This window comes from Heteronotia binoei, chromosome 10 (assembly GCF_032191835.1).
Source record: "Heteronotia binoei isolate CCM8104 ecotype False Entrance Well chromosome 10, APGP_CSIRO_Hbin_v1, whole genome shotgun sequence".
NCBI classification, from domain to species: Eukaryota; Metazoa; Chordata; class Lepidosauria; order Squamata; family Gekkonidae; genus Heteronotia; species Heteronotia binoei.
Window position 1 is genome coordinate 72370927 of NC_083232.1, and position 21941 is coordinate 72392867.

The 21941-nt window shown below is 41.2% G+C and overlaps 2 protein-coding genes across 2 annotated transcripts in view; both read right to left on the reverse strand.

Moving 5' to 3' along the window:
• The window catches only part of LIMD1 (LIM domain containing 1), a 54191-nt gene extending 48179 nt beyond the window's left edge, over positions 1 to 6012 (reverse strand). Inside the window, exons 1-2 of the mRNA XM_060248909.1 lie at positions 5637 to 6012; positions 3037 to 4860 (exon numbers count right to left, since the gene is read on the reverse strand). Coding sequence (XP_060104892.1) covers positions 3037 to 4525 — 1489 coding nt within the window. The 5' untranslated portion in view covers positions 4526 to 4860; positions 5637 to 6012. The remainder of the gene's footprint in view (positions 1 to 3036; positions 4861 to 5636) is intronic.
• Positions 1 to 21941, reverse strand: part of SNRPD1 (small nuclear ribonucleoprotein D1 polypeptide) — a 230538-nt gene that overhangs the window by 110357 nt on the left and 98240 nt on the right. The gene's annotated exons all lie outside the window — the stretch shown is intronic.

Consider the following 21941-nt stretch of genomic DNA (forward strand, 5'->3'; position numbering starts at 1 on the left):
CTGACCTGATTGCTATAAATTCATGATAAGAGTTTTGCTCTTGCACCATCCTGCAAACATCTATGTTAGGACTGCAGAATATACTAATCCAGACTGAGAGAAGAGGGGAGGAACACTCAGAAGAGATGGAAAGAATTGGGCCTACTTGAAAAATATTTTGAACTGGAATACCACAGACAGGACTATTTTTATATGTCCGCCCCACATTACTAAAGAATTTAGACTTACAATTTAAACTGAACAATAATCGCCACAAGAATTGCCAACAATATGGGAGGACTATCGATCTTATGCAGTTTGCATATCTCTCTCTCATTAGGTACTATATTCACAATTTTGTCTGTAGAAAACTAAGGCATTTGTTCATCTATATTTCATAAATATACCAAGTACAATTTTATATAGAGAGACCTTGGGAGTGGGGGGAGGCGCCATATTTGCCTGCACCATGACGTCACTTCTGGGTAAATCACAGTTTTTAGCAATTCCTAGAGCAAAGTGACATCACCAGCATTCTTTTCATCTCCTGCCACTGCTCCAAGTGTTAGTGGCCAACAAAATCAGTCAGTGAGAGGCCTCCTGCCACAGCAACCCTATTTATATGCCAAGGTAAAAATGAGTTTTATAATGTTAAAGCTGTAAAATAAGTTTAGGCTCGATAAAGAAGTAATATTGTATATACTCCAGTTTTTCCCAAGATGTCCACAGATGAAATTTTTCAGAAATTTTACATCTCTGGCTTATAATGCAAAATTATCTCATGGCTTATCATCATGCTGTGTATTTCGCTAACCCTGCTCCATATTATTGGCTATTATGGGAAACAACAGCAGGAAAAACTTCCATATAATGTTCTGACTCAACTCAAGTTATATAGTGCATTGGGGGGAGGGGACACTGACATGGATCTGCCATTTTCTTTGGTAGTTACCACATTTCTAAAACATGCAGTTTCATGCTAGTAGTAGTGACAAGATCTTAGTGGCTGCAAGTCACAAACATATAGAGAAGTGCCAAAACACATGACAGCCACAAAGTTAGGAATAATAACTGAAAGTCCTTCACTTGTTTCATATTCTTGGGGTCATTTTCATTTTTTTTATTAAGCTATGAAATGGGCAAATAAAGCTGTTTTATACTGAATCAGATTTTGGTTCTAGGACAGCCTGACCAACTCTGACTGCCTGAGGCTCTCAGGTCTTTCACATGACCAATTTCTACTTAATCGTTTTAGCTGCAGCTGCCAGGGACAAGACCTGGAGCCTTATGCATGAGAGACAGATGCTCTATCGCGGAGCTATGGCTCCCATGGCTCTGTTAAATTTATCAAGAAGTCACTACCACACTTTGTAATGAAGTAGACAAACCCATGATGTATCAGGATCAGATGAACAGCAAGAACATACACAACTCCATGAGAATGTAGCCAAATGATCAAACATTTTTTTAAGTGTGCCACACACAAAAGTTACCATCATTAACAGAATTTGCAGGCATACATCACTTTAAATAAACTCAAGAATGATGGCCATCCATTTATCTGTTCAACAACTACCCAAGCACATATACATACTGCTTCCTCATTCATGAGTTACAATAAAAGTTACAGAAGAGGAAGGTGAGTGGGGTGTAAACTGAAAGCGCACCACTTCTGACCCAGTGACTTCTAGAGTTCTCTCTAGGAATGGCCATCTCTGTTTCTTTACAGCAGTCATTTATTTTCTGTAGAGTAGGAAGGATGAGTGGCAGTATACAACCTCAACAGGACCCAATTTTATAAACCATAATTGGCTGTTCTTAAGCTTTTACATATATTGGTTAATTTTCTGAAGCTTGATATTGCTTCTTCCTCAATTATCCTACTCAATTATCCTCAATTATCCTACTCAATTACACTTTAAAAAAATTCTCTAGCCCATGAGAGAAACTGGAGTTTCAGGCCTCTCTCATAATTCATGATTTGTAACAACATTATGCATTCCAGTCGCGTACACAGAGAATTTATGCATTCCAGTCGCTTATACAGAGAATATGCACCTGAAAGATTTATGACGGGATTTACACCAAGCGTCTAAGTCTGCCCCAATTCCTCCCTTCTCCCTCCTTCTGTAAACTTTCCTATAACATCTGAAGAAGTAACCTCTGACTCACAAAACCTCATGCTGAAATAAATATTGTTAATCTAAGACATCACTGGACTTCTGTTGTGTTTTGCTACAACAGACTAATATAGCTACACCTTGGAAATGTCCAGCATTGCCAACAGAACTTCAGAGGTGGGGACCCTTTAGCCCCTATGCCCTTCAGCTCACACTTGTGGCAAAGACTAATTGCCATTCAGGAATCAACATCAAGTTTCCACCTATTTTATGTGCCTTACAATGGAATAATAAGAACACAATCCTAGAAATAAACCCCATTGGGTAGACCTGAGTAGGATTCTGAGACCTGATAGGATGCCTCTCTAAATGGCCTAAAAACCTAGCATTTTGGCTCAGCTAGGTAGCACACTAAACTGCAAATGCCTAAAATCAAGTCAGACTATACCATACTACTCCCATTCATTTCCATGGAACTTAGAATTCTTGGACCATCAAAAAGGCCTGCAATTACTTTTGACTTGCACTGACGAATTTCTGTTATAATTGAGGAATGATTTAAGCAATGCCCTGCACCAGATCTGTAAATCATAGTTTACCATACACAAAAAAACCCTGGCTATAATCCAGCATACAGCAGAAATGAACTGTGCAGTGAATTGCAGCCTCTGAGATGTTAAAATTGGTATATCAATTTGCTTCTAAAAACATGCCTTTAATTCATTTTTCCCTAGCTTGTGATTTTCTCCGAAGTTAGTACATTAAAATTATAGTTTTCAAAAATGTAATAGAATGTATTAGTGGACCCCATGATTAGTGACACCGGTGCAAAGAACAACAAGAAATCATGACTGCAGGTGCAAATACTTGTACAACTGAATGTCAGTAATGCAGAACAATATATTATAAATATTGGAGGGGAAACCCATATACCTACCAAAGTAGTCAGCCTTGGGACAAGCATCCATCTCCTGCTCTAGACGCTGTGTAAGAGCTTCTAATTTTAACTCCGCTGTGGATGGCCCTTGTTCTTGCTGTGGAAGGAGTGTCTGACAGGGCAATTTTATTTTTGAAGAAGTAGAGGTTTCTTGGTGACTCAAGTCATGGTGCTGAGTGGCAGTGCCCTCTATAAAAGGTTTTGGAACATCAGAAATCATTGGTCCATGAGATGTTACACTGATAGAATTCTGCTCAGGGCTCATGCCAGATCCAGCACAATTAAGCCTGTGATTTTGACCATGAACTACAAAATGGCTTGTAGGCTTTGGTTGAGTGCTGGCTTGCTGATCGCCTGCACTTGGAGGTAAAGGAGTAGGAAGTGAACCAGAAACCAAACAGGGAGAATTCTCACCATGCTTCAGTTGGCCATCACCAACACTTTTACTTGGGGGGCCAGAAGCAAATGTCTCAAGTGCACAGTTTGGACGAAAGGGATCAGACCGATTCAAAAGTGTCTGAGTAGGATGTGCAGAAAATGAAGAAGATCTTTGTTTTGGAACTCCCGGAGACAAGTCATCACCAAACCCAAAAGAAGAGGACAAAGGGGTACAAGCATTTGAAAAGGATGACGTTCTTGGGCAAGCTGAGTTTTGGTCATAGCTCTGACTAAGCCCAGGGCCCTCACCTCCACTTTCCTGACTTCCATACCCACTTTCAGAGGATCTGCAAGAACTTCGTGACTGTTGGTATGGCTGGAGATCTGTCTGAAGTTTTGTAGGACTTCTCTGCAGTGAATCACTATGATTCATATTTGACCATAAATGGGAGCCCACATTGGTTTTCAAGCTGGAAAATTTATCAGTATCTCTTCCCCAGCCATGTATAGCTGTCCTGTTATTGCCATTATTGAGCTCTTCATTGGGGAGGGAAGAAAAAGCTGCTTTGGTACTACATGGATTCGCCTGCTCTGCTCTGTGATAACTATGTCCTCCAGGGACTTCAGAGCCCATCAGACTGTCACTGTATCCAGGATCACTACCGCCTCTTTTGCCATCTTGGTATAACTTTGCCCACTCTCCATCAGTATGAGGTTGGGGCTGATTTGGGAATGCTAGCTGGTGCCCTGCACATACCATTGAAGATGCAGCCAAAGGAGGCTTGGCAATATTTTCTCCCAAATGCACTTTATTTGTTCCTGTGGCACCTCTAGCTACAGGAGGGCCTGGAAACTGATGCTGAGTAGTACCAAAACCAGCACCACCATTCGGAGCTCCTGAGGCTGCTTTCATCAGCTCCTCTTGCTCTCGCTGTTTCTGAAGGTGGATTTTGGCCATTTTTGTTGCAAAAACTCTTCTGGTTTCTTCAAATTCTGGGTTGTTCCCAGCCACTTTGTCCACCCGAAAGAGGCCATCCTTGGAGGCTTCATACATATTAAGATCTTCTATAAATTTACTTGCCTCCAGCCCCAGATCATCATATTTATCCATTTTTGTTTTAAAAAAAAATCACTTGTACTACCAACTAACCAAAAATCCAGAAAGGGGGAAAAGGCACTGTGATTTTAAATACTGGATTCCGTTGCTATGTTATGCTTAGATTTCCTCCTCAGAAGCATTTAAAACTTTTTTTAAAAGCCTTCTTTGCAATCCTTTTAAAAGAGCTGGGAGAGGAGTTGTTTTTAACAAACCCTGACGTATCTTCGTTAGGTGCAAAGTTCATTCCAAATTGATGAGACACCACAGTTTGTGCTTGTTGACCATCAGGCCTCACATGACCACAAACACCTCTTCACATCTCTCTGGTATGACTTGAGTGGAAATGCCTGCATTAAGGAGGAGAAAGGGACTAATTCAGAGTGAGTCTCAGATAAAAAAACAACAACACACACCCCTTAGGTTTTGGTCATGCCATCGCTTCCAAGTTAAGCAGTGTAACCTCCTCAAGCAGCAAGCTGACTGTCAACGTGTCTTGCTTCAGAGCAGACAGACACACACAGGCGCTGCCCAGAGGCCACTAGGAGTGGAATGGAATAAAGTACTCTAAGCTGCGGAGTCTTGTGAGCTACTGGCATTAAAGTTCTTAGCTACTGCATAAATTGGTGTGCTCTGGGGCCATTTTTTCCCGAGCGGAGACAAAAATGTGTGAGCTGGAGGCTAAAAAACTGTGTGCTAGCTCACATTAACTCAGCTTAGAGGGAACACTGCACCTAACCCCCTCCCCCCCCCCGGCGACGAGTGTCAGGAAAGCTGCGGAGGAAGGAAGCCCATGGATTCCCTGCTGTCTCCCCTCCCCACCCCAACCGGGGGAAATCTTTGCAGCTCCCACGTCCTCTCCTTCCTTTAAACCTCAAACGTGGAGTGGCGGGTTCGTTCTGCTTCCGCCCGCCAAAGAGTTCCCCACCCCAGGCCGTGCCTGGCGACCTTCGCAGTGAGGAAAACAGCCCGGCCGGCCGCGCGAACTGGCGCGGGACATTCCAAGGAGGCGGGGGGGGGACACGTCAGATTGCAGCAGCCCTCGCAAGGGCCGGTCGGAGCAGGGCAGGAGGGGCTCCCAGGTGCGGTGCGGGCGCGCGGGGCTGCCTGCTGGAGCTGTACTCACTCAGGCGCGCGGGAGCTGGCCGCTCTTTCGCGCTCTCCTCGGAACAGTTTTGCCTTCCCCAGTAGAAGTTTTCTCGTGGCACTTTTGGCCGCCAGTGCTGGGAAGTCACGCTTGTCTCAGGCGGGCCATGGCGCAGCCGCTGCTCCTCAACGCCCGCCCTCCGCGGCTTCCTAGTCCTGCTACCACCCTCCCTCCCACTCTGGGGCGTCGAGGCGCCTCGTCCCGTTCTCCCGCTTCTGCCCTAGCCAGGCTTCCCAGGGAGTAAGGAGTTGCAGGCAGGTCCCGTGGAGTCTGCAACGCGGTCGACTGAGGGAAAGCCCGGACTGTGTCAGCGCCTCTTGGCAGTCGCCGAGCTCTCGCAGGAGGAGGAATTGACTATTTCAGCGGGGAGGAGCCAGGCGAGGGCAGCCCCATCCCCCCCTCCCCTCCGGGTCAAGTCTTCACTTCGGAGGGAAAGAGACCCGTTCGCAGGGCCCACGGGTACATGTGCAAAGAGAAAAAGGGACAGCTTCTGTTCTGAGCAGGTACAGAAAACTTTTCGCTGGCCAGGCATCCTGAATGCGCTTCCCCATGTGAGTAGACTCCAGCATGGTCTCAAGTCCCGAGAAGCCCCAGCCCCAGTAATAAAAATTAAAACAACACATTAAAACGTGAAAGTGAGATAAGTTGCAAAACTTGTCAAACGTCAAAAAATGTCAAATGTCAAAAAATAAAACTTGTCTAAAACTGAGGCCACCTTTGAGTGTGAGGCGCAGGTCAAATGGTCCTTGGCGGTGTGACAGCATGACTTCCAAGGGCCCCTCACTCACTTCTGATTTTAGAAAGCACAGTCAGCTCCACTATTTAGCCTGGCTAAAGTCGCTGCCCCTTATAGGTGCTGCTTGTGTTGTAAACTGGCCACTATCCATTGTTGCAGCATTCTCCTCTTATTGCATCGTCAAATGAATACCTCTAATTGCTTTTCCCGTGATGTCCAGACTATTACTATCCATCACATTTTTATTTTACTTTCCAAGGTGTTGGAGTGGTGGTCCATCATTCTCCCTGTTTCGTTTTAATCTTACAGCAACCCTGTAAGGTAGGTTATATTTGATGATGTGATTGGTCCAAGGTCACCCAGATAATTTCATGACGGAGAGAGGAGTTGAGCCCCTGCCACGTCTACATCACTCGACGTGGACCACAACATTAGCTTCTCAGATGTTATCCAAGTATTTAGTATGCAAACAAATTAAGAGTGTATCTTGTGAGCAAACATGCTTGTTTATTCCTCCGTCTGTTATTTTCTTCCTCCTGACATTTCCTTTTACAGAATAATTGCTGCCCTTAAACATGATTGATTCTATTGAGAAATCTGTCTATGATTAATCAGACAGGCTTTGAACTAGGGAGTTTCCCACGCATTGAATTACTAACGGCAAATAAGGAAAAAAGAAAAACAAACCAAATACCATGGTCTTATTCTACTATGGTTTTTCTAGAAAACATGCAGAGCCAGCTTCAAGTCTGTGCTTGAACACTAGAAGACTTTTAAAAAACTTTATTGCTCTCTGGAAACATGTCTTAATGGGAAAAAAAATAAATTTGCTGTCTATTCAGGTAGATGAAATGTATATATATTCCATCTGGCAGAAAGTACAAACTGATCTGTGAATCACTCATCACCCCTCACATCAGGTGCTTATCTCCATAGGTGGAAGGCACAACAGCATCACCCCCACAGCCAGAATAGGAAAATATCCAGCTAAGGAAAATAGCCAGCTAAAAGGAAGTTTTATGAAGCTCTGGCTTCAGATTCCTATGGGGCTTAGACCTGTGTTAAGATGTGTAGCATACAAGATTAGAGTTCCCTCAACCTGACCTTGATATTTGTTATGTATCTGACTTTATGCATGGTGGGAAATTTTTGCAGGCAACGCGATATTTCCATCTGAGATCTGGATTCTTTTAAAGTAACCAGTGAGCAGTCAGGGCACAAAACCTGACTGCAGTGATTTGGTATGGGGAGTTGGGGGGCGATCCTTTTTGCATATATATATAAGCGGGGGTGCGGCCTTGCCATGTTGTCTTAGTATGTTACCAATAAATCCAGTTCTGTGTGAACTCCAAATGTATCGAATCCAGGATTTAACACTACTGATAAATGTCAGGAGCAAGGAGCACTTTTCTTCTAAATGCTAATTCAGATTGGGACTGCTGTCCAGGGAAGAAAGGGCTCCAGTCTTCTCCTGCATGACATTTTCCTGACTTAAAATTACTCAGAGATTGTTATTTGCGTCATGGGCTATTTGCCTCATGTTATTTGCCTCATGGGCCTTAGACATAGCATGTTCTATGCCATCACCAATCCCAGAATATTCTTGACTGATATAACAATCCTGCTAGGTGTCAAAAGTAATACAATATAATGGATCAGTGACCCAGCTTTAGAGAAGATGGAAGATGGAATATTTCTGTGTTGGAGGGCAGGGGGAGAAGAAACCAAAAGTTTAAAAGCTGGAAGTTGAGGTGGGTTTTGATATCCTGAGATCTGCAGCTTTAAAAAAAAAAGAAATGGAAGATATGGGAACAGCCATTTTTTTGGCTGTGTGCATCTGTACATGGCCAGGGGGAAATAAGGCTGGTTCATCAATATTATAGAAAACAAAGTGATTCTGCTGCCCTGGACTCTACTTCAACCAAACAATTGTTCCAGCAATTTCAGGTCAGGGTATCTGAGAAGCCTCTATTTATTGTAGATTTACTGCGGATTCTGAGAAGCATCTGGAGATTCATATTGAGTATTCAATATGCAGTGGTGTAGTTGTTAAGACTGTTAGTCTAAGACTAAGGAGCCCATCGTTCAAGTCCCCACTTAACCACAAAGCACATTATGTTAACCTTGAGCCAGTTATAACTCAGTATATGTTCTAAGGAAAAGAGGGGGCAGAGGAAGTATGTCCTTTCATACATGAATGAAATGTTTACTCAGTCTGTTTTAGTGAAGGAGTTTGTGACATCTTTCACAGAGTCTCCCCATGTACAGACTTTCTTTGACTAAGATTCATCATGAGAGGAAATGAAAATTAAAAGCCACATGATAATTGATGGCAAATATTTTTGGCAATATTATTTCATATTTAAATAATTGAATATAGATTACTACATGTGGACCTGGACCAAGTTCAGTCCTGAGCCCCACCGAGGAAATTGTGAAGTCTACTTTTCTGCCTGGAGAACTGCTGTCAATCAGAGCAGCCCAGACTGGTCTCGATGGACCTATGGCGGCTTCATGTGTTCATGTGTGATGAAACGAGAGACTTCAGTAGTTCAATTGTTAGGCAGTGGCAACATTTTCTTCTCTGGTTAGGCCAGAGATTTAGCAGAGGCTGTGGGCTTCCCACTCCCTGACACCAGCTTTGAAGCTGGGAAGATTTATTATTGGTGTTGGGTAGACACTTATTTCAAAGACCATCCATCCAAACTTTATAAACTGACATCTTTTCTACCTGAATTCTATATAACTGTAACAAGTTCTTCCATTCTTCCATATGGCAGGAAGTAAGTGGAGTTGTTGGCATAATGTCTCCCAAGAGCTCTAAAAAACAGGTGATGCAGGATGTGACAGTAACAGGGTTTTTGAGGTGTTGTGTTCCAATGCTGTGTAAGGGATTAACCTTAATATTTATAGCAAAGACCAGCATAGTTATAGGCAGCCTTTCCCTTGCGTAAGTTGAGTAAGCGCTTTTAACCACTGTAAAGGAATATTAATTGTTGCTTTGATTTTTCTTGCAACTCTATCAAGATTATAATAGTGTAATTAAAACCCCAAGAATATGAAAAGCGTAGTGTCCTTAAAATATGTTTGCAAGTGGATTACCACTCTACTTCAATTGAATGCAAACAGCACTGTGTTAGGGGGGGGGGAAAACACAAAGATTTTGCCAGGTGCAGGGAGTGCATATATAATTATGTGATGATCACTGTGATGATAGTTGCCTTGGGGATTTTTTTTGTGGGGGCATCATAAATTTTGATGAGCTCATCTTTAAACTGTAGGAAATTTCTCAACCTGCCAGTAGCCATTAAATGCTATTGGTGCAACCACTAGCAATTTCATATGTGAATTTTTGTTGTGGGTGCATGAGTTCCTGGGGGTTACCATTCCAGGGAAGAACAATGGCCTTAAAATCTTCTTCATCATAAAGGGGTCTGCCAGATTATCATGTCCTACATTTCTTCAAACATTGCTGTATTTTAAAAATGTAGAGATCCATAACTCTAACTTCTTTTCTGTAAGTAGATTTTTCCTGAACGTAGCAACATTTAAATGATTCAGTCAAGTGAAACTGCACAGCTCCTGGCTAGGCAATCAGCACACCAGTTGTCAAATCTCTGGGAAAGAACCCATGTGGCTATTACCTTGGTGGTCATTCAGTTACATTAGGAAAACAGTAATTAGAATTATTTGAAAATTAATCTCATGTCCGGCTATGCATAAAGGAGGATATGCTCTCCTTATTGGCTTTCCCCCCTGCTATCAGCTATCTAGGCACAGATTCTAATATGGTTACAAGAAGCATTCCATTCCTTGTTTTGAGCTATATATGTATGCATTCCCCCTTCTGCTTTTGATATATTGTTTTGTGGTGATGTCGGTTTTGTGTATATCAGCAATGTGGTGCATCGAGCAAAATGAATGCACGCCTATAAAACTAAACACCTCAGCTTCAGTTTAGACCAGCTAAACATGGCAGAATATGGATGAGCAGTTGTCAAATAAGGATTGGTTCTGAATTCTGCAGCATGATTGATAAGATTGTCATAAAGCAGGGGAGCATATATTCTTTGCTAGCGACTTTGTAGAATTATTGTTTGGAGTCACTGAAGGCATTAGGCATGGAGTAGTTTTGCATGGGTATACTCTTTTTACTGATGGAAACTGTTGATTTTAAATAGACATAACACTGTAAGTACCATCATTTATGATTACCACATTTTCTGTGAACCCCATTATTTCTCAGTTTCTCTTCTTTTTAAAAAGCTTCAGGCACCCATTTTGTATAGACAGTGTTAAACATTCAGATTTGTTTTCCCAGGACTCCAAAACTCAAAGGAGGCATCCAGTGGCAACCGTGTTAACATTTTAGCATTCTCTCAGATTTAGTACATTAATATTCTATCATAGAACCAATTGATATGACCATTAAACACAGGATAGATTTGTTTGCAGCTGGATTGCACTGTGCATTCTAGTTTAAAAAGCTAGAAAGGCTGCAGAGGAGCTTAAACCAGGGGGTTGGATCCAGCCAACTTTTAAATTAAATCGTGCCCAATTCCATTCCATTATAGCCACCATCTCTTGTGTCCATTTGTCTTGTGTCCATTCAGAACCCTTTTGCCAACCGCATTGTATCAGAAGCTCTGTTGTTTTATAAAATTTTTCAGAGTGGCTTTTGTATTCCATATTGTGGAATTTGGTTCCAGATTGAGTTTCAACACAATGGAGAAGCTTACGACTTTTGAGGAAGACTTATATTAGTTTCAACTGGGTACTCCTTAAGTCACTGAGTCAAGTCAAAGCAACTATTTATCACTAAGTCAAGTCAAGGTGTCTAATTTATCTTTACAAGTCACTAAGTCAAGTCAGATTGACTAATTATCAAGTTACTAAGTCAAGTCTAAATGACTATCTTTATGTGAGTTAGACCTTATGCTTTGAAGGAACAGCTGTTCCACTTTTCTGGATATATATGAATGTATAGATATATTTCTTGTGTGGATAATTTCTGGTGTTGTTATTCTGCAATTGCTTTTTTAGTCACTGTTACAGAAGATAAATATTGTATAGAAGACAAGTTCTAGTACTTTAAAATATGAGTTTATTGTTGATATGGTATTTTTGTTCTTTGCATGGTGTTTTTAATTTTTATTTTAATTCTCCCAGATGATCCCATTGTATTTGTTAACTTCCCAATGGGGCATGGAGATCTCCTGAAATTACAACTGATCTCCAGACTACAGAGCTCAATTAAACAGCTATTAAATTTCCATAGGATAACTTAATGGTGGATTGTACATGACTAGATACAATTAATATACAGAGAGAAGAAAGTAGTACTGCCCTACTTGTTCTACTCATGTTAGCAGGGGGTTTTTAGTCCCTGAGACAAACATATAAAACTAAGGGTGACAGAAAGACAAGTAAATAAATTACATATTCCCTTCTTATCCCACTCCAAATAATCTAAGAAAATCTAAACAAAAGTCAGCTTCTCTCAGAATATTTATTAGAAGCCCATCCCCTCCAGACTTAGTCTCACTTCTTCCTTTGCCATAGAACCAAGAGAGGATTTTTAGATCAAGAAACAAACTGCTTCTCAAGTAAGACATCTCATGGTTTAAAAACAGCCGTTGTAAAGTTCTAAGCACTCTTCTGTGCATAAAAAGTGATGTTGTGATGCAAGTGTGCCATCAGTGTTTTATTTTTGTAACTTTTTTTGGAGAGCCTATGGCTATAAGTTACTGCTGTCCTTAAAACTCTTCTTAAACAATAAATGCTGAAAGCAGAAATCAAAAGTATTAAAGAGGATAACCACCGGCTGGGATGTAAAGAACTGCATAGGTTTAGGCATGCCTAATTAACTTGTTGACTTTTTAATCTATGATCAATTGGCACACATCCACACCATGTCACAAATTACTTTTGAACCTCCCTTCTGTTTACTAAGAGTCATGCTGCCTGGCATGAGGAGCTGTTGATCAAGAAAAAGAAGTCCAAAGCCTCATCGGGTGAATGGTATGACTTATTTTGTTCTAACCAATGCTGCATGCCCAGACTAATCTTTACTTAGAAGTGTCACATAAACACACAAAGCTACCTTATACTGAGTCAGATTATTTAGTCCATGATCATTGTCGGTATTGTCTACTCAGGCTGGCAGTGGCTCTAGGGTCCCTGGAATGAAGTCATTTATATCACCTACTGCATGGTCCTTTTAACTGGAGATCAGATGCCTATTAGCAGATCGGCGGTGAGAAGGTAATTAACCCATGCAAACATAGTTCACATATTGCTAAACTAAAACTTAGATTTACTGAGTCTTCCAACCAATTTAAACAGGAAACGGGAGCTTCCAAGCTAGTGGATTTGTTCTTCTAAGCTAATGGGCAAGAGTAGTCTGGTGGGGGGTTCGTTCATGACTCCAGAACAATCTTTAAACCATCATATGGATGACAGCCAAAAATGAAAGACTGCATACTTAACAAAACATACATGGGACGAGGATAATCAACCCCCTCTCCCACTGCCCAGGCTTCCCCAGTTATAGCAGTTGACCAATCCATTAAGAAAGGAATGTTTTGTAACAGTCTCTCAATCTGCATATTCCTGCTATGATAGTATCAAACATAATGAGCATCTTCTCCTCTTACAGTTTTCTATCTGCAGCCTTTCCCCCATGTCATGGGAATCTTGTTCATTATCTTTCTGGCCTCCAACAACTAGGCAGCAGCTTCTGCTGTGCTTTCCCATCTCTATGAAGATGGAATTTGACAACTTCATATAGGGTTGCCAATCCCCAGGTGGTGGTAGGGGATCCCCCAGTTTCGAGGCCCTCCCTCCCACTTCAGGGTCATCAGAAAGCAGGGGGAGGGGAGGGAAATGTCTGCTGAGCACTCAGTTATTCCCTATGGAGAATTGATCCATGGGTGTCTGGGGCTCTGGGGCAGTGTTCCCTCTAAGCTGAGTTAGTGTGAGCTAGCTCACAATTTTTTAGCCTCCAGCTCACACATTTTTGTCTCAGTTCAATAAAAATGGCCCTAGAACACACTAATTTATGCAGTAGCTCACAACTTTAATGCCAGTAGCTCATAAAGTAGAATTTTTGCTCACAAGACTCCACAGCTTAGAGGGAACATTGCTCTGGGGGGGGCTGTTTTTTGAGGTAGATGCACCAAATGTGCAGCATAACATCCAGTGCCTCTCCCCAAAATACCCTCCAAATTCCAGGGGGTCCAATCCTATGAGCCTAAAAGAAAGTGCCCTTATCTTTCATTATTTCCAGTGGAGTAAAGGCATTTAAAAGGTGTGCAGTCCCTTTAAATGTGATGGCTTTTGGAGTTCAGTTATGCTTGTCACTACCTTGCTCCTGGCTCCACCCCCAGTGTCCCCTGGTTCCACCCCAAAGTCTCCTGGGGCCCCCAAGTCCCCAGATATTTCTTGAATTGAACTTGAATTGAACGATGGCTCCATTTGCACAGTAATAGCTGAGGTTTGCTCTAGGTACCACAGACAGACTGAGCCAGTGTGGTGTAGTGGTTAAGAGTGTCAGACTAGTATCTGGGACACCTGGGTTCAAATCTGCACTCCTGCCATGGAAGCTCACTGGGTGACTTTGGGCCGGTCCCACCACTCTCAGCCTATCCTATCTGTTAGGGTTGTTGTGAGGATAAAATAGAAGAGAGGAGAACAAAGTGAGCTGCTTTGGATTGCCATTGTGGAGAAAGGTGGGCTACAAATTAATTAAATAAATAAAATATATAATAACTGGAGAACTGTGCATCATACACACTTAGTCCATGCAGATACCTAGATGACTTTTCCTAGGGAAAGGAGCACCTTAGGGGAGGGACGGTGGCTCAGTGGTAGAGCATCTGCTTGGGAAGCAGAAGGTCCCAGGTTCAATCCCTGGCATCTCCAAAAAAGGGTCCAGGCAAATAGGTGTGAAAAACCTCAGCTTGAGACCCTGGAGATCCGCTGCCAGTCTGAGAAGACAATACTGACTTTGATGGACCAAAGATCTGATTCAGTATAAGGCAGCTTCATATGTTCATATATGTTCAGGGTCCAAGAGATTAATTTGGAGTGAAGGACCCATGTGATCCTTTCCCCACTCATAACTTTTCAAGCTCCAAATTTCATCTCCTTTTCCTAGGAAAGCCCCCACTGGACTTTTATTACACTCATGCATGTGTAATTAGGTTTTTAAAATTAAGCAAGCCTTAATCTGATTCCACTCAGTGCTGAAAATTTGTGAGCTGTTTTAACTTGTAACAGTCAATGGCTATGTAATACATTTTACTACTCCTACTAAAAATTAAGCACTTCAAAATCTTACAGATTTCAGAGGGAAAGCTTCCTGTCCTATGAACACTGATTTTGCAGTAACTAACACTGAGCTGAATAGAACTTACTTCTGAATAAATGAACGTGTGCATTAAAATTGGCAGTTCTGGGCTGGGAAATACCTGGAGATTTTGGGGAAAGAGCTTGGGGAGGGCGGGGTTGGAGGGACGCCAGTGAGGCATAATGCCATGGAGTCCACCTTCCAAAGCAGCCATTTTCTCTAAGTGAATTGATCTCTGCCGCCTGGAGATCAGTTGTAATAGCTGGAGGCCTCCAGCCATCACCTGGAGGTTGGCAACCCTAAATACATTCAGGATGTAAGTCTCCCAATTAAATGACTAGGCCTTAGAATTGCTAACTAAATTATTCCCTTGGCTTACTAAAAAGCAGCATGTTACACAATTCATACACACACCCCAGAACCAAAACAGTGAGAAATGCTTTGTGGCTTCCTTTATTTTTCTTGTTTTAGCATGAATAACACCAGCTTTGGACTTATTTCTTCTTCCATCTGAACTTTCATGCAAGGATTTCTATTTCAGGCTCAATCTGTAAGGGTGCTTTGCTTGCAAGAGGAAACAGCCATCTTATTTTCTGTCTTTCCCTGACCCTGTTGGCCTCTGTTAACAATGTAAAATACATTTCCTTCCTGTTTAAAAAAAAAAGGGGATTAGATCAGCCATGTGTAAAAGAATACCTACACAGACAACACTGCAAACTTTCCATCTCATCTCTTCAGATTTGACCTACTTGTCTATTACAGAATTTTGCCAGGGCTCACTGTTAATACAAACATGATACAATATTCCCCAAACTCATTACAGTTTCATAGAATGACATGATTAACACAAATGCTGAGTTCCATTGACTTATTTTTGCCTTTTTTACTAGATTAAAGAAAAGGTAGCATAGTACATATTGAAGTGAGTTTTATGTGTTTTTATGTATTTTATTGTATAATTATTAATGTATTTTAAACTGATTTTTGTTAGCTTTTTATGTTGTAAGCCGCCCTGAGCCCACCTCGGTGGGGTAGGGCGGGATATAAATCGAATAAAATAAATAAAAATAAATAAATAGATTGACCTGTAACCTTCATTCTTCTTGAACCAGATTGTAAGGCAGTTACATTTTCACACATGACTCTGAAAAACACCTTTTAGGATTTCACTAATTCTATTTCAAATGCACATTTTACAATGGCAAAATTTCCCGTCCTACTTATCTAAAACCATTGTGAAGCAGATAGGAAATGTACTGTATCTTCTCTTGGGATACAGGGCTTGTAAAAGACTAGGCATTGTCCCCATGTAAAAACCTGGCAATTCTATTCAGGGTTGGATTTCAAGGCTCAGTAAGGAAGATGAGAGTAAGTGAGAAGAAAGAGGTGCCTTCAGAGGAGCCGCTGCTGCCTCCCCTATGGGATGAGATGTCCCACAGGGTGGCCACTGATCAGGGTGGGGAGATTTTCTGGGAGTAGGGTGGGAATGATGGGGCGGCTGCCTTCCCTTCTCTCGTTGGCTGCCAGGGGAGCAAGCTGGGGGGATACCGGGATGGAGAGCTCTACTACTGAGTAGCACCGGCCCTGCTTGTGATGACCCCTCTGCAAAGCAACCCGGACTTCCTTGATAGTCTCTCATCCAAGTACTAACTAGGACAGATTACATATGCATATCTTACTGTAGATTTTCAGAGCATAACTTTAATCATAACTTTGGATTCTATGCTGGCCTCATTCATTCATTCATTCATTCATTCATTCATATTTCTCTCCTGCCTTCTCATAAGGCTCAGGGCAGGTTACAACACCATTATTGTAATAATGCACTTATGTACCATTATGCACTTATGCACCATTCTTTTTCCTCCAGTGTATTTACTCTGCAACTACGAGTTTAAAAGTACTTTTCTAAATCAGGGTGGAACATCACTTGTGATGTGTTTGGTGGGGTGTCCAATTTTTTTTTTTAAATTTGCATAATTGCCCTATTGCAGCTGCATAGTAGCATCTAGCAAGGACCTTCCAGTTAAATCCTTGTGGTTTGTGCATGCATTTTAGCATTAATTCCTTGAATGAAAGGGAACAGGAAGGAAGGAAGGCAAAGGGGGAAAACTCACTGTTAAAACTGACCAGACTTTTCCTGAAACTGACAAATTTCCATACTGCTGAGCACTAGGGTGTTCTCTACTGTGTTATCAGCCCTTGTGAAAAATGGGAAATAGTCACACAATCTCATCATATGGGGAAACATGTTGAGTGTACAGAATGTACGGAAGAACCCACTGGCATTGCAAGCTGTGATAACTGGCAACATGCATGTGTGCATGTGAGCACCTGTGCAAAGTCAGTTGCAACTCCACTATGCTTTGCACAGGGCTGCAATTTGCATGGAGGAGGACTCCTCTGGCAGAAGCTCTGGAGAGCTTTTTTTAGTCTTGTGCTACTAAATTTTAAGAAAACCCACCTGATTTAAAATTTAAACTAACAGCTACATAGTAACACTTTTTCTGCCCTTTTAATTTGCATGGTTTTCTCCTTGTTATTCACTAATTTTATCCTGCATACTGGTTGTGATCTTGACAGTGTCCTGTGTGAATTGCACTCTTCCTCCAAATTAAATCCAAGTGATTCTTTTTGGCAGTTTGCAGAACGTCCATGTGGCTCCACTGCCATTTTGATGGTAGGCTTCCTGAGACTTCCAAAATGCTGCACCCCAATCCAAACTTTGTTCACTAAAGCATTAAAGGGAAAAATGTTTTCAAAGCTTTAAGCTTCCCACCCCAGGGGCTCTCTCTCTCTTTACATCTCATATCAATGTCATTCTGTACTGACAATCCCTCCCCACTTTGCATGCAGCAGAGATTGGTTTTTTTGCACTGTGGAGGCTGCCCTTTGCCTCCTCTCTGATCCCCCTTTCAAGTCAATAGCAGCAGGGAACTAAACCTTATGCAACTCCTTTTAAACTACCCCATTGTTTTAATTTTTTTAAATTCACCTATCTGAGACAAACAGTAGTCTCATATCACTAGACTCATGCTATGGAGCTTGTACACAGATGAAGGGGGGGAGGATGGCAAGAAGGTGCAGAGTGGATGGAACAACCTATTTGTGAGCGGGGACTGACCTTTGGGGGGCAGCAAAAGGGTGGGGGAATCCAAGAGAATCTGTATGCTTCTGAATTACCTTCAGCTTGGAAGCAAAACGGGGAAAATCAGCACAAAAGTACCCTCAGAAAACCCAGAGAAACAGTGACGAGAAAGAGAACTGAGCACTGAAGGGAGAAAAATCAATGCAAAATGACAAAGAAAACCCAATGAATTTGCACAATGAAAGAGCAGGAAAACATCCATGCTTAATACGCCTTGGTCTTACTCTACTTAGCTTCTGAGATCTGACAGCACTGGGCTAGCCTGGGCCATCCAGGTCAGCAAAATTATAGTGTAGGGAACGAAAAAGAATGTTAAAGATGCCTTTTCTAATAGTGGGTTGTTATTGGTTTAGTAAATTGCAAGTTTACTTATAATGCATTTCAGTAGCTCAAAAAGATACTTATATGTTGACGTTTCAGAAATTTGCAGCTTGATTAAAACTTTAAAAGCCAGATAATTACCATCACCTTAATTTTTTAATCTGATGACAGCTCCAACTGTTGCGATCATGCATGTTTCTCTTGTCTGCAAGTTTATTGTACAACTGCAGAATTAGGCATCATGAAAGTCTCAGCCTCAATTTTTTAAAAAGCAAGTGTATAAATTTGTGCAAATAAGTTTGAAAATATTCAAAATGCTTAGTGAAATGTCAAGAACCAGATGAGTATGATTTCCATGGACTGAGAAGTGAGATTTTAGTGTTTTACACTACAGAATACTCTTACCCTTGGGTTGGATCCAGACTAAATTGTCAAATTCCACTGAATTGCACTTCTTGTTTCTGTCCTCCCTTATGTCATTACCTAGATTTCCCTGAAACCCAACAGCAGCACTTCATGCGGTACTGGAATGGAAGAGGCAGGAAAGTTCTGTTCTGCTGATTCATAGAAAAAGAGGTACCGAAGCTCATTAGCACACTTCATTTGCATAATTCATTTGCCTATGCCACACACCCCTGAAATCACTGGAAGGTGTACTAAATTATATCAGCTCAACATATACCTTAAAAGGCTTCTTGAATTATAATTGTCATAATAAAACCTTAGTCCCGTCATGCTTTTTCACTTACTTTCTCCTGTGTGGCCACATGGCATGATGAAGATTTCCATCTGTCTGCTTTAGATGTTTTGGTTATTTTCCCATTTTTTGTGGGGAGAAGTATTAGTTTGACAAATCTTAAGCATTCAGCAAAATTCTCACAGGGGATTTGAACAGTGGAGCCCAGAAGCAAGTATTTGGGGAAGGGGGGGGTAAAAAAGAAAGAGCACAATAAAATTTAGTGGTTCCATAGCTCCATTCCTGTGAGCCCTGCCCAAAATGAGGCCTACTGCTGATTAAAATTTTAGTCTGTATTCAACCCCTCCCATGCTTAGCAGGTACAAAATAAGTTATTCAAAGGAATGATATAATGTAGGTATTATAAATTATATAATATAGACATGAGTATACTTAATTTGCATAATATATTCAAATTTTTCAATTCTGGTTATTTGTGATACAAAGTCTGGATTTTTCTTTTAAGCAAATGTATATTTAATCATGTCATGAGTTGCAATGATCAGCTTCTTTTACTTTTCTCTCTTCAAACTGCCATTATCATTAAGCTGCACCAAAACAGGAAGAACCTTTCCTTTCCTTAATGCCATAGTGATTGACCAACTGCAACTGAAATGGTCTCCTGATAAATACAAGAGTCAATATTCTAACAGTACAGAACAAACCTATGTGGGAACACTAAGTAGTCCAAAGAATGATTTAGTGTACTATGGCAATGTTTCCATTTCAACCCTGAATTAACCAACGTGACCCTTCCCCAATAAGGAATTTGAAGAATTTCCCTTGTGTCCTGAAGGGCAACTGATTGCATGCAGCCTCCTTGCTCCAGCTGCCTCTGAAACAAACTGAAACGTGTACCTTGGCATACCAGAGCAATCCATACGACTACTCATTTGAAGGTTTAATTATATATTACATTATCCTCATATTCTCTCTGTGTTGACCATGAGGACTTTCAATCAGATGTGCCTTGCCTGTTTCAAGCATGGAACTCAATTCCCAGGCACATGGGATTGAGGCCACAGTGCTTGGGGACTTAAGGGACCCTGAATTAACCAATGTGACTCTATCCCAATAAGGAGTTTGAGTAATTTCCCTTGTGTCCTGAAGGGCTTCTGGTGCCATTTATCCTAATGCAGCCCTGGAGAGCTGGATAAACTTATGTATAATCAAGCCTCAGATTCAGTGGGGGCTCAGAGGAGCACAGCTCCTGAACCTTTCTGAGAGTTCCACCTCCTCCTTCCCACTTTGTCCATTGAATTGTAGGTGCAGCTGCATAGCAATCCTGGATGAGCTCCACTACCTATTTTTCTGTGTATAATTATAAGTTCATGTAACATTTCCTGGGAAAATAGCAGCTCCTTGGCACTATAACAAAATAGGAGTCGATTGCACCTTTAAGACCAATTTAGTTTTATTCAGAATGTAAGTTTTTGTGTGCTCTCTAAGCACACTTCATCAGACGAATCTGGCACAGTGAACAGAGCCATACATAGCTGGTAGGCAGTGGCGCAGAATGCAAAATGGTACAGATTTAAGAACCAATGACAGTGAAGTGATATTATCTGGTAGGCAGTGATTTAGAATGTAAAGGTACAAATATAAGATTCAATGACAGAATAGTAAAATTAACAAATTGAGCAAACCTTTGATCTGAATAGCATGAGCATGCGAAAGCAACAAAACAGTAGTATGTCAAAATGTGAGAGTGTCTGTCATTTACTCTATTGCTATGAACCTAGACCAAAAGGAAGGAATTATTATGTTTTCCCATCCAACTAACCCACCTTTAAACATGCAACATACATATAGTTTGTCATTAGGAGAAAAATACATTAAAATTTAGTGGGAGATGGGTTCAATATATGTAATGGGATAAGCAACCAATATCCCTGTTTAAGTGTGTCTGCAGCTAAAAGAGAAATACATTGGCACTATGTTTGACCAGGAAAATGGTGGATGGGAAAGACTTAGGCTTGTTTTTCCTAAACACTATGGCCCTGATTTGAATCGGTTCCCACATACTTGGAAATTGAATTCTAGCATAGAATTTGTAAGGCATATCTAATGGAAAGTTCTTGCAGCAAACCCAAGGAACATATGAAAATGAAATGTATAGTCTAGCCCAAGCTTTAAGAGCCCAAACTCCCACAAAATATTCCTAACCATACTCTGATGCGTATTTATATATTGGAGAATAATAGCCATTAAAGCATCACCTGTGATCCTTGAAGTGATACATTCAGTTTTTGCAATAATTTTAACAGCTGAAAGAGACCTCACATTCGGCCAATGTAGGACAAAATTTGTGCTGTACTTATTCACCTAATACACAATTATATTGATCTACATAGGAGAGCAAGTTCAATACTGAGTAAATTGAAAATCATCTTAACACGTGTAGTGGTGCTGTTAGTTCTTTGAAGATCAGCAGGGCTTTTTTTGTAGCAGGAACTCCTTATTAGTCCATACACCTCTGATGTAGCCAATCCTTCTGGAGCTTATAGTAGGCCCTGTACTAAGAGCCCTGTAAGCTCCTGGAGGATTGGCTACATCGGGTTTGTGGCCTAATATGCCAAGGAGTTCTTGCTACAAAAAAGCCCTGAAGATAAGAAAAAAACAAATAGAGTGTAGAGTGGATCATTTTGTTATAATTTGTCATTGTGCACCATGTACCTGAATCATGAGTAGAGGTGACTCTAGCTTGGGGGAGATGAGTAAAGTCATGTACAGACCTTCATTAGAAGAGAAAAGATTTGGCTATGCACATTAAATGCATACTTTATAAAATGAAGGTATATGTAGAACCTATATATAACCTATGATTCTCTTTTGCTAAGTTGGGTCTTTCAGGTCTCTCCTACTAAATCTTCCAGCAATGCAAAAAAGGTTATTCCAATAGAAAGTAGTAGGCAGTCTTAGGATCCAGCTTAGCAGAAGGGAATTGTAAAATTGAACCCAAATGATTTATAATTTCTTTACTTTATTAATAT